Source organism: Sesamum indicum, linkage group LG10, assembly GCF_026168435.1.
Source record: "Sesamum indicum cultivar Baizhima isolate 11 linkage group LG10, ASM2616843v1, whole genome shotgun sequence".
Lineage (NCBI taxonomy): Eukaryota > Viridiplantae > Streptophyta > Magnoliopsida > Lamiales > Pedaliaceae > Sesamum > Sesamum indicum.
Genome location: NC_142666.1, coordinates 17,247,992 through 17,261,666, shown reverse-complemented (window position 1 = coordinate 17,261,666; position 13,675 = coordinate 17,247,992). Strand labels below are relative to the sequence as shown.

Genomic DNA, 13,675 nt, shown 5'->3' with positions numbered 1-13,675 from the left:
GCCAACGTTACATTTTGATAATGTGTTGAAATCTATGTCGTTCCATCCCGGGTTTCGTTAAGCTAATTCACTGTAATGGCCATGCACCATTTTGTCTCAGGTTTTTCCTACTTTCTTGCTAGTCAAAAGTGTTGATTTATTACATTGTTGCCCGGGTTTCATGTACGTATGTAAAAAGCATATATACTCTAGTTTAATTTTATTTGATTTACCAAAGGCAAGCTATTCATTCTCGAACAAGGAAATATTAACTAATGATTTTTTTACCTATCTTTGTTGATGAAATTTGAAATATTTCGACACAACATTTTAGGATTAGTTTCATTCTTAGTCTAATAATTATAGTTATTTGACATATTAGTCCCGTAATAATTTTTTTACCTTTTCTAATTTTGAGATTCAGGACAAAATTAGTCAAAAAATTTGAAATTGAACGGTATTATGTTGTCACTTTCCAATCAATTTCATCTTAAAATTAAAAAACTAAAAAGGTGAACGATTATTTCGTAACCTTAACAAATTATCAAACTAAAAAATATCAAATAATTATAATTATAGAACTAAAAATACAAGTAAATAAACCCAACTTTTACATACGTCAATTTTGAAAAAAAACCTCACAAAAACAAGTGTTTTCACAGATAATAATTTTATGTTAATTATTATATATAGATGAAATATGATTCATACTACGTTTAATATAATGAATAATGAATTTGAAATAAATTAAAAAAATGGTGAAATTGATGTAAAATGCATGATGAATTGGCTATTTCAAGAATGAGTGATGGCAGTGATGCAGAGATGCGAAAGGTGAGAGGTCAATAGTGAAGAGTTGTCTCCATGCACACTGATTTTTATTGGATTGTTGCATTTGTCGGGTAAAAGAGGTGGCCCCGACTCCAACTCCAACTGCCTTCAGCCATCCTGGGAAAAAGATAAATAAAGCAAACTTTGATTTGATATGATTTGAATATTATATTTACAGTGCATCAGTGTTATATATATATAATTGATGCTTTTTATGTGAAAATTATATTAAATAATATCATAGCTATCTAGGCATGTATATATATATATATGTGTGTGTTTGTATTTAATAAAATATGCTGTCATGAGTACTTTAATTAGCTTTTGTTAATTCCGATGTTAATTGAACTGATTATTACTTTAGGACATTCACGACAATATTAATTGATTTTTATTTTATTTTATTATTTTTGAATACATTTATACGAAAAAAATATGCATGTTTAATAAGGATAATTACACTTTTCGTTTGGTGTTATTCTACGTATATTCCTTGCAGTTTAAAAAATTACACCTAATACTCTTGAGATTTGTTTTCATCTAATAAATAAATTCACTCGTTAGTCAGAATTTACTAAATTTGCTGAAATTAACAAAAAATCGAATAAAAATCTATTATTTATCCTCAATTGACTTATTACTGATTTATTGCAGATTAATTACTTTTTAAGACCAAACTACCTTTATACATCTTCACACGTTCACGCATGTGCGAAGGTATATTTTCACCGTCACAAGGGTAGTTTAGCCAGAAAAAAATTATTTGACCTGCAGTAAGTCAATCGAGGGTATATATTAATTTTTGTTTAGTTATTTAATTAATATTAAGAAATTCAGTAAATTTTGACTAACGAATTGACCTATTTATTAGACGGAAGCAAACTTCAGAATAAGTAAATTTAATTTTTTAAACCACAAGAAACTTACGTGCAATTACACCGAACTGATATTATGACAAATATTGTTCCTTTCTATATTTTTTTAGTATTTTTTTACGCATGCAAATACACACATGTAAATGTTTTTGTTACTTGGTAGTACGCACATATGTTACATGTGTACGTATACTCTAATTAATAATTTCTCTACATATGAAAATTATAAAATAATCTATTCAGATCGTATGATATTTTAAATTTTAAAAAATAAAGTTTATTATAACACTCATTTCCATATACCTGAACTCAAAGTAGGGTGTCGAAATTAATGTCTATTAATTAATTTTGTTTGGGCACGGGCACGTACCTGATGGTGATGTACATGGACATGTGGCTGTACAACATTTTGGTGGTATTATTTAACACAGGTTCATTTACATATGTTTGTGTTTTAGGACATGAAATTATGTCCTATTTCCATATCCACACGACAGCAACGATGCTGGATTACTATAATCAGGGTCGCCAACTTTTTTGTTCTTCCGACAGTGGGCAAGCGTCGGTTCTCATATATGGTCTTACAATTTTGCAGAATTTTGTATTTTTTTTTCAAGTTTGTAGATGGAACCATTTGAAGAAGAGAAGTTCAAATTCTCAACTAATTAGTTGGAAAAGAATATTAATTGTGTAGTGTAATGGAGGTAAGAAAATTACTTTTACTGCAGGGCAAAATGTTACATAATAAATAGTATACAAGCTTCACATGAGAAATGGACTACATCGTACGTACCTTAATTTTAAGCAAGTAAGCCAATATCACGCATGATTGTAATATCTATTACATGCTCCTTCAAAAGTGGAAGCCACATTTTGAAGTAGGCCAAGCCTTTATAATAGATGACAAAGAATGTGAACTTAAATCACAATAATTTCTCATTTACCAACATTTTGACAACATTAGTTGGGCACATGACAAAGAGTACCAACTAATGGCCACCCCCACCTCCAATTCCACCACCACCACCAAAACCACCACCGGCACCACCACCAAGACCTCCACCTCCACCAAATCCGCCTCCGCCTCCACCTCCTAGTCCACCACCACCCCCAAGACCTCCACCTCCTCCAAAACCTCCTCCAGCACCACCACCCAAACCACCACCTGCTCCTCCCCCAAAGCCACCACCACCACCAGCACCTCCTCCTAGTCCACCACCTGCACCACCTCCAAAGCCTCCCCCAGCACCACCACCTAACCCTCCACCGGCTCCTCCACCAAGTCCGCCACCTCCACCTGCTCCCCCTCCCAAACCACCTCCACCACCAAGGCCACCACCACCTCCTAGACCGCCACCTCCACCTAGCCCACCGCCAGCACCACCTCCTAATCCTCCGCCATGACCTAATCCACCACCCCCGCCAAGACCACCTCCGCCACCAAGTCCACCACCCCCTCCAAGACCACCTCCACCACCAAGTCCACCTCCTCCTCCAAACCTATGCTTAAACCCTTTCCTATAAATTCCACGTCCTAAACCTCCCCCAACACCTTTTCCCCGAAAAGGTTTACGTAAGAAAGGCTTGTGCAAGAACTTCTCTTCATTCCCAACTCCCTTAACATCAGCAAAAACCACACAATCAACAAGCAAAACCACCAAAACCAAACCGATAAGAGAGCGAGGAATTGAACCCATTATCATTACAAAAATTAGAAACCCTACATATGCATGCAAGAATAATACAATCACATATGAGGTATTTATAGTGAAAAGAGTAACAACTCAGAACCACATGGTAGCTAGCTAGGTCCACTAAAACTCAACCGTGCCCTTATGTTGAAGTAAATGAATTTTGTCTATGATTGAAGTGAATTTATTGTCTTCAACTGTCCCCTACTTCCTCAAGTACTCACAATTAGCACCTTTATTTCCTGATTTTTCTCAAGTTCTTCGCTTTGCGATTTCACAACCTTTCTCGAGTTTATACTACACACTCAAATATTACTTACGAGACTGTCAAACAATCATCTTATCTAAAAATTTAAATTGATAGAGAGGAGAACTATTAATCAGATTAAACATTTTAACACGCTCCCTCACTTGCAAAACTCCGCACGTGAAATCTTCTTTTATAAATAGATGGCGAAGAGGTTTAGATCCAATATCTCTTATTTTAACAGACTCTGATACCATATTAAACAACTACTCTTTATTTAAAAATTTAAACTATTATAAACGAAAATTATTCAATATTTAATATTTTAACAGAATCTGATACAAACATTCATGTATTGATATTCAAAATAAAATGCTAATATATAGCAGAATACATATAAAATTTAATGATCTTTATAGTCACAGTTAGGTAATATTAAAGTGGATAATATCTCGTGATAGGAGTCCTAAGCTCCTATCCACAAGTGTATAAGATGGAGTCAACTTGATCATCAGTGTTTATCCGCGTCTCATGCATGCATAAAGTAGAGGTTTAGTGGTAAGATCCGTAACGTGATCACATTTATTGGTCCTGCAATTTCATAAATGCATCAACCAAACATTGTCCCTTCAAATTAACTTCGTTTTGAATTTCTGTTGTTCATTTGCGCAGAAGATGTGATCGATCGACCCACTTGCATCTCAGCGCAGGTAGTACAATGACTGAGTCGAAAGCGACGCATTTAACTCCTTGCAAGTTCTAGGACGGATCATTGGTTCCAGTTGAAACTGAATTAATTACACGACAAGTATAATATATTTATCTTGTAATTGATGTATAATTTATAAAAAAAAATATTAATCACGTTAATGTATATTTGATTGAGTTTGATCAAATTTGATTTGGATCAGACAAAACAAAATTCATATGTTTCGTAGGTTCTTTTTGTCCACGTTTTAACTGTTGTTATGTACTGGTGGGGGCTTTCTATGGCAGGAACTGGGAAGGAAGGACAATTTGGACTTATTATTATTTATTGAATCAAAATTGTGACATTAAGAAGGTATTAAATTAACAAATTTTTGTTGTTGCAAGGTACTTTATAATGATGAAATATATTTTTGATCCTATAATTGAGGTAATTTGGTATTTTTTTTGTTTAATTTTTTAGAATAACATTCTGGTCTTGTATTTTTTTAATTTTTACGATTTTTGTAATTTTTTTTTACCGGAGTTCACCCTCACTCTTGAGAAGTCTGAACTCTTGCAAAAAAAAATAAATAAATAAAATTGACTGAAATAGCGCAAATTTAAAATATATAGACCAAATGTTACCCTAAAAAGTTAAAGAACAAGAATGATGACAAAATGACTCATTAGGAATAGTACTCCCAATTTTTAAAAGATCACATAAAATATACATGTATTTTTTTGGCACAGAAGGTGAACTCTAATGTAAGAAGGACAAAAACATAAAATAATTTAAATTGTGAGACCAAAAAATGCATTTAAACCTCTTTATAATGTACCAACAGAAAAACTTTGCAGAGTAAATGAAAAAAAAAAAAAATAGTATTATCTTCCCTCATTCTTTTTTCTAATTTTCTTTTTCTTTAAAGTTGTGTACTCTTCATTTTTTTTTTAAAAAAAATAATATGCAATTCAATTAACACCAGAAAAAATATGACTTCTTGGTTAAAAATAAAAAATATTGTGAATGCTAATTAATTATGGTTAATAATATTAGCCATTGTTTTTTAGGCAAGGCCAGAATATTAGGTGTAGTTATTGATATGTATAAAAATAAGCTGGCCCAAAGATACCTAATCGGCCCTAAAAAAAGAAAGAAACGAGATGCCCATAACATTATAAGGAGGAGACCTGGTAGGCGGCCTTGGTAAGTGTCCTCTAAAAAAAACATTGGCAAAGGAAGCCCTAGACAGCCCAAGAAGCCCAAAAGGAAGGGAGGAAGCCTAAGAAATCCCCCTAGTCGGACCATGATCAAAGTCCAAAACATTCAGCTTGAAAGGCCCACATACGTGGCAACCCACTCTCTCACATGGCACCTCATTAGTTCAGAGGTCAGCATCTACCTTAGAACCACATCAACCCTAACAAGGAGGACATCCCTGACGGCTGGAACTCCTTGCACCCCCACTCTCCTAGGCACCTTCATAATACTTTTCTCACTCTCTAGACGTCTCCCTTACGTCTCTCACACCTCTCTTATTCTCTAAACCATTTCTCTCACTTTCTAAAAATTTTCTAAGCACATTATCAAGTAATCTTACACTTTTCACCGACTTTATTCAACATACTCAATTTATATTTATTTACTTTTTGACTTTATTCCATCTCAAATTCAATACTAACTTGCGCGTCGGAGTGCTAATGTTTTTTTTGCAGGTCCCCCACTCAGGATTTGCAGTTGCTTCGGACAATAGTTCATATCCATTAAACCCGTGTGTTTTTTGAATGCATCAGTTATAAAAATCATACTAAATATTTTTTTTCATATTTAAAATCATAAAAAATATGAATTAATTATAGTCAAAATTTAAACTTTTTTACTAATTTTATTTAATCATAGTAGAAAATATTAATTTATCATAAATTTTAAATTATAATAATTATAATATGTAGAATAATTCAATTTTTTGCAGTCTAATTTACTTCCAACACCATAACCATTTTCTTATTCTATTATACTTGAATCTAGGCTTTTCTAAATTATTTACGCATAGGAATATATGCACGTATACATTTTGGTACTACACCCATATGTTACGTACATATGTGTGTGTATATTCAAAGTGAAGTGAGTCGGATCGGCACGAATTAATCTGAAAATGTTTGGCTCACCATTGTCATAATTGATCCTAAAGCGAGCTTGTGAATTTTAATATGTTTGAATTGAGTTTATTTTTAAATATAAGTCCAAATCATGGACCGACCCGGAAACCCGAACCAAACCTAAATGTACCCCCTTTTTTTTAATTAATTTGAGGTGGTCTCTTGAACATATAGTAAAACTTATTATTGTCATATTAAATACATAAATAATAAATTAAATTACATCAAAATTATGACTAAAAAAAATAGTTATGACTATTAAACTTAAATAATATTTTACTAACAAGTTTACAATGATAAATCTGAATTATAATAAATTCAAAAAGGGCAAATTTTAAAAAAATAAATAAAGAGTATTAATGAATTAATACACTAAAAATTTATAAGTAGAACAATAAATATAAAACTTTTTACAGTTTTAAAAGTGTAATTTTTTTTATTAAAATAGTCAACTTAAAAGAATAAAATAAAATTTACACCTCATGAATTTTTTAAAAAAAATGACTTAGTAGACCTGGCCGAGGACCACGGCCAATGCGTTGGGCTAGTTCAAGGTATTAATATATACTTGGGATCGGTCTAGGATCTACGGGTATTCAAAATTTGGATAAATCGGCTGAAAATCGATTAAATCGAAGTTTTCATTGTACCGAATATCAAACTAAATATTCAGTTTTTTTTAAAAGACAATTTGGTACATCCGATCGGTTACGGTTTTCTAGTTTGGTTAACCAAACGGACCAAATAATCCAAGTTAGAAAAATATATTATACATATATATTGTAATTTTATAAAATATATTAACATATATAAAAAAATATTTTTATTTTGTATATATATTATATTATAACTTAATTTCTATTTACTCTTAAACTTAAAACATAAAAATTCTTAAATTAATCGAGCAAATTATAAAAATGGTATTTTTCTTCTTAAAAAAATCGATTTTCAACTGAATCAAACTGAAAAAGTTCGGCTACAATTGAACGTCATTGGCTAGTTCGATTCGATTTCGATACAATTTTTTGGCGTATCAAATTTTTAGTTAATTGAAAAGTCGTTTGATTCGGTTCAAGTAATCGAGTTGAACAAGCCTACTTGGACTAGTGCAATTTCAATTGAATTTGGACCTAATCAATCAATATTTTTATTGGATCGATCCGATCCTAAGCCGGACTAACTTAGTCTGATCCATTATGCATCTTGATCGTGTATTACATTAATGTCTCTTACATGAAATTTATATGATAATTCAATCTCATTATATTCTAATATTTTAAAAAAAAATTACTTCTTGCATAAAAAAAAAAATTACTTCTATTATGATAGTCATTTGCATACAACTATACTAAAAGTTTTGGTTTATTTTTAATATTTAAAATAATGGAAAGTGATAATATGTTTATATATACATATATGTATTGTCACTAAAAATATTTTACTATCATTATCATTTTAATTATTTTTTTTAATATATTTACGTACATATAAAGTATTTTCAATCATTAATTTTATATACTAATAATATATTCTTTCCATAATCTATAGTAATTATAAAAGGTACCCCCTTTTTGTGTCTACAAATTTATGCATTTTACAAATTTATCCCTGGCATTTGTATAATCAATTTTCAAGTTCCTTTAAAGAAAGTGAAATTAATAATTTGTGAAGGACAAATATAGAAATACATTATTATATTAATTTTCGTACCAAAATTTAAAATTATCAAATATACTCTTTCACCACAGCTCATGTTCCCCGCCATTATTCTCTCTCTCTCTCTCTCTCTCAAGAACCATTCAAAGTAAGAGGTAATAAATTATTATTAATTTAAATAAATTGATTATTCATGTCGAATATCAATATCTAACAATGATCGTTACAACAATTATATCTTAAATTTTGATCAAAATTAATCAGATTTCGTTATGGTTTTACCCATGTCAAAAATATTTGCCATAATTTTTAACTATGGCAAATATTTTGGCGTCATTACAAAAATAATTAATGACTAATATGCACAGTCGTGGTTAATTAATTATACCACGATTTTTTACTTTTGACCATGATAATTATCCATAGTTAACAACAATATTTCTTGTAGTGAAAGTAAAGAAACTTTATGAAATACTAATAATTTCTCTTCTCTCTACTAAAATCGAATCCCCTTCAATGATATAAAAAGGCGGGTCATTATCACATGGTTAAATGTAATTTAATCCCTGTGATATGTAAAATAAACAAAAAAAATTCTGTGAAAACAAAATAGCAAATAACTGTCTGTATTTGGGAGTAATTTGTTTTATTTTTCAAAATATATAGTGTAATTTACTATTATTTTAAAATAGAATTTTTTATTTATTTCATATATCAAAGACGGATAAATTATATTTTTTCAATATATAAATATTCAGCTAATTTTGGAAAGTGGCCTTCATTGTCGATCATCTTTGCCCAACATTTCATTGGGTACGTACAGCTAAATTAAGAGTTTCATCAACTACAAGAAAAATTAGGACGTGAATATATAAGTGAAGTTTGAAACGGAGAATTTCAAATTACTCTCAACCAATTATGTCGGAAAAGAAGAGTAATAGAGAGGTGTAATGTCACACTTATAAGTAGTGCACAATTGTTTGTCATGAGAAATGGACTTACTACATCGTACCTTAATATTGAGCAACTAATCCATTCTCATGCATTATTGTAATTTATACCATTACATGCTCTTTCAAAAGTGGAAGCCACATTTTGAATTAGCCCAAGCCTTTACCACTTGTGTGCACCATGGCAAAGAGCACTAATTAGTTGCCACCACCATCGCCGCCCCCGGCACCCGTACTGCCACCGAAGCCGATACCGCCACCACCTCCAGCACCACCACCACTACCACCAATGCCAACACCTACTCCTACCCTGCCTCCAATGCCTATCCCGACACCAGCACCACCATCACCTCCATCTAAGCCTCCACGTCTGGAACCACCAAGACCTCCTAGACCATCACCACCGCCACCCTCGCCAAAACCATCTCCTCCACCAAATTCTTTTCCATAAATTCCATGCCCCAGACCTCTCTCGACACCTTTTCCAAAAAAAGGTTTGTGCAAGAACTTCTCATCGTTCCCAACCACCTTAACATCAGCAACAACCACACAATCAACAAGCAAAACTACCAAAACCAAACCAAGAAGAGAACGAGGAATTGAGCCCATTATCATTACAAAAATAAACCCTAAATATGCATGCAAGAATAACACGATCACATATGAAGTATTTATAGTGATAAGAGTAATGACACAGAACCTGCACATGGTGAATTTATTGTTTTCAATTGTCCCCCACTTCCTCAAATACTCACATTAGCACCACTATTAATTTCTTGATTTTTCACAAGTTCTTCGCATCGAAATTTCGCATCAAAGTATAATAAGATAAAAAAATTAAAATTGTCATTAAAGATATATTCTAAATAATTTTTTAAATTTTATCACTATGTAATTATTAGTGATAAAAATTTTATATTAAGTAAAGTGTCTCTATAGATAATTAGTAATACATATTTATAGCGACAACATAACTATAGTGATATTTTTATTGTCTTTGTCACTACATTATCATTATACATGTGTCACTAATTTATTTATAATGAAAAATTTAGTCATAATTTTTTTTATCATTAATTTATTTCTAAGGACAAACATTTACTTAAATATTATCACATTAAAATTATGAAAATTATTACAATGATAAAATAAAAATACTTGTCGCTTAACATACAATTAAATAGTGTCAATTTTAGTATTCTCATCTAATTTTTTGTAGTTATTAATATTCTTTTTTTTTATAGTGTGGGTTCATGCTAATCACTTGAAAATTACTTGTCAAGAGGCTGATTAAAATATTCATGTAATGATATTTAAAATGGGATAAAATGCAAAAAATCCTTCGTATTTTTGCAAAAAAGCAAAAAATATCTTGTGATAAGTAAATAGACTAAATATTCTCTCCTGTTTTCTGAAATATTGCACATTCCTTATATGCCTCTTATTTCTCATAACCGTTTGATTGTATTAGACGAATCGTAATCATTGGATGCGATCAATTATTTACATCTATCAAATTTTAAATTTTAAGAATCAAGGGTCCAAATTTTAAGATTTTTAAATTTAAATATTAGATTTTAAAAAAATATAGAATAAATAAATGATAAATAGCAGCAACCCTTGGATCACAAATTCCTTATTTAAGATCTACATTAAACTATTTCGAATTTATATTTTTATTCTATATAAATAATATATATGTTTATATTATTATATATAAAATAACTAATAGTAAATACATATAGACTTAAATATATTTTTGTTCTTGTAATTTTGAAATTTTTTATCTTTTATTTTTGTAGGATTGCAAAAGAGTCCTGTTTTTCAGAAAAATTTCACTTTTAAGTATATCTCTTTTCAATTTAAGTACCCCAGATTTTTAATTCATCAGATTTAGTGCCCAAAATTTTTAATTTTCGTTCGCCTGAGTACCTTCCGTTAAGTTGACCGTTAAAACAAACGGTAGTCAATCCAATTTTGGAGTGAAATTTAAGCGGGGAATCTTTCTATGTAAAGGCATATTTGGCTTCCACATTATTCAACACATAAACTTTTTTTTATTTTGATTCATTTCGATTTTAATTTCATAATTGAGGACAATAATTAAAAAAAATATATATTTAATCCATATAAAAAATATCAATTTTACTGAAAAAAACACATTATTTTTTCTTTTTGCTTGGCCACAATGCAAATGTTGTAATATGATATTTTTGAATTAGTATTTTATAGAAATTGGATTAAATAGATATATTTTTTTATGTTATTATCCTCAGTTATAAAATTGAAATCAAAATAGATTTTTTTTTTTTTTTGTATGTTGAATAAAATGACAACCAAACATGATCTTATATAAATAAGATCCCGCCTAATTTTCACTCCAAAATTGGGTTAACCATTTGTTTTAACAGTCAACCTAACAGAAGGTACACAGATGGACGAAAATTAAAAATTTTGGGTGTCAAGTCTGATGACTTAAAAACCTGGGATACTAAAACTAAAAACGGGTATACTTTGGATACGAAACTGAAATTAATCATCTCAAATTGAAGACATTACAAAATTAAATTGCCAAAACAAATAAATGATATTTTAGTCCTATAACTTATGGGGATGACATTTTTGGTCCTGCACTAATCGATTTTCGCAATTTAATCCTATAACATTAAAATTTTGGCAATTTTAATTCTTTTTCAGCCAATTTAATCGAAAAATGCATGTGACTTGTACATGAACCAATTAAATAATAGTTTTAGTTCTGTAACTTAGGGATCGTTAGCATATCTTGTAACTTAGGAGAGCGACAATTTTGTTCTTGTACGATTTAATTTACATGACTAATTATAATTTAAATGAGTCATGTGCAAGTCACATTCAAAATTCCAGCTAAATTGGCCCGAAAAATATAAAAACTAAAATTGCCAAAATTACATGGTGACATGATTAAATTACGAAAATTAATTTATAGAGGACCAATCCACTCCTCGCAAATTACAGAACTAAAATTATAATTTTTCCAATTATAAAAATATATTCGTACAGAATTGAAAATGATAACGTCGATAGTCATTTTCTCTAATTAGTGTTTATCAGCGTCTCACATAAAGCCTTTAACGTGATCACATTTATTAGTCCTGCTATAAATGACCAAACAATCTCCCTTCAACATTAACTTCATTTTGAATTTATGTTCTTTATTTGTACACAAGATTTGATCCATCAACCACTAATTACACAGTAGAAAGTGACACACATTCACTCCTTAGAGGTCTCGTTTATATTGATGTATAAGTCTGTATAAAAAAATTAATATAAATTAAAATACATAGTTTACTTTATTGTATGGGAGCCCGGTATAAAACCAAAACTCTATACTAATTATTGTTATGCCTAAATAAGTATTACTACCTTGGGAAGTGTAATAAAATTAGTCCCAAGATTGATCATTGTACCCTCGAAATTTGATTAATCAATAATAATAAATAATAATAGTAGAACAACAACAACAATAATAATAATAATATTTTATTGTCTATTAAGTTTCGTTAACAATGGCTTAAAGATAATTTTTCTACCTAAAGCATGTGGATACATCAAAGTAAATACTTGATAGAATTTAACCTGTTTCAATAATACATATAAGTAAACATTTGACTAACTATACAAGACTTTTTTATCGTTTATTTAGTAAAGGATAATCCTATCATTCACTTAATACAATTCTCGAAATAAACGGGACCATAGAGTTTAAACTGATTTTGCATTTGAGCTCGGATTGGATTTTCTCAGACTTAAATCAATATATATATGATAAATATAATATATTTGTTATGTAATTGATGTACTGTTAAAAGAGATTGATTGATCGTATGAAAAAATATATGACACTTATTATGCGATTGATTGGGTTCGATCGAAAATGATTTTGATAAAACAATTATTTTGTAGGTTTCTTTCTATCCAAGGTTTAAATTTTAAACATTAATTATCATTTACAGCAGCTCTAAATATCTAAAAATAGATTTTTTTTATTACAAAAAAATATATTCTCTCCAATTTTTTTTTTCAGATTATAAAAACATATAATCTGACTGACATACTTAAATCTAATTGCTAGAGTTAAATTCTTCAGTTTTGTATTGCTTTAGTACGAAGTAGAAGAAGGGATCCTTAAACTGCCTTTCCCCAAATTTGGCGTAATTATACGTGAATTCTTATAATTTAAAAAAAAAGTTATATAAAATACTTATGACGTTTATTTTCGTACAATAAATGAATTATTTTGTTAGTAAAAGTTCACCAAATTTATCGATATTAGAAAAAATTTGAATAAAATTCTACATATACCTCCTGACTTATCACTCATCTAATGAAGGTCAAACAAATTTTTTATAATCAAACTATCTGTATATATCTAAATTTACACATGGTAATTTGGATAGAAAAGATTTGTTTGACCTACAAAAATTCTTTAGTAATTCAATTAAAGATAAATATAAACATTTATTAGTTTTTTTTGTTAATATCGACAACATTAATAGTGAATTTTGACAAGCAAAAGATCTATTTATTGGACGGGACAAATATAAAAAA

The 13,675-nt window shown here is 29.8% G+C and overlaps 2 protein-coding genes across 2 annotated transcripts; both read right to left on the bottom strand.

Annotated features, from left to right (window-relative positions):
• Positions 1 to 2,384: 2,384 nt before the first annotated feature.
• LOC148786747 (uncharacterized) lies at positions 2,385 to 3,555 on the bottom strand. The gene has a single exon (XM_088885542.1). The coding sequence runs from the start codon at positions 3,386 to 3,388 to the stop codon at positions 2,675 to 2,677; it is 714 nt and encodes a 237-aa protein (XP_088741668.1). The 5' UTR covers positions 3,389 to 3,555; the 3' UTR covers positions 2,385 to 2,674.
• Positions 3,556 to 9,048: 5,493 nt separating this feature from the next.
• LOC105172048 (uncharacterized) lies at positions 9,049 to 9,747 on the bottom strand. Its single transcript, XM_011093388.2, has one exon. The coding sequence runs from the start codon at positions 9,695 to 9,697 to the stop codon at positions 9,281 to 9,283; it is 417 nt and encodes a 138-aa protein (XP_011091690.2). The 5' UTR covers positions 9,698 to 9,747; the 3' UTR covers positions 9,049 to 9,280.
• Positions 9,748 to 13,675: the final 3,928 nt, after the last annotated feature.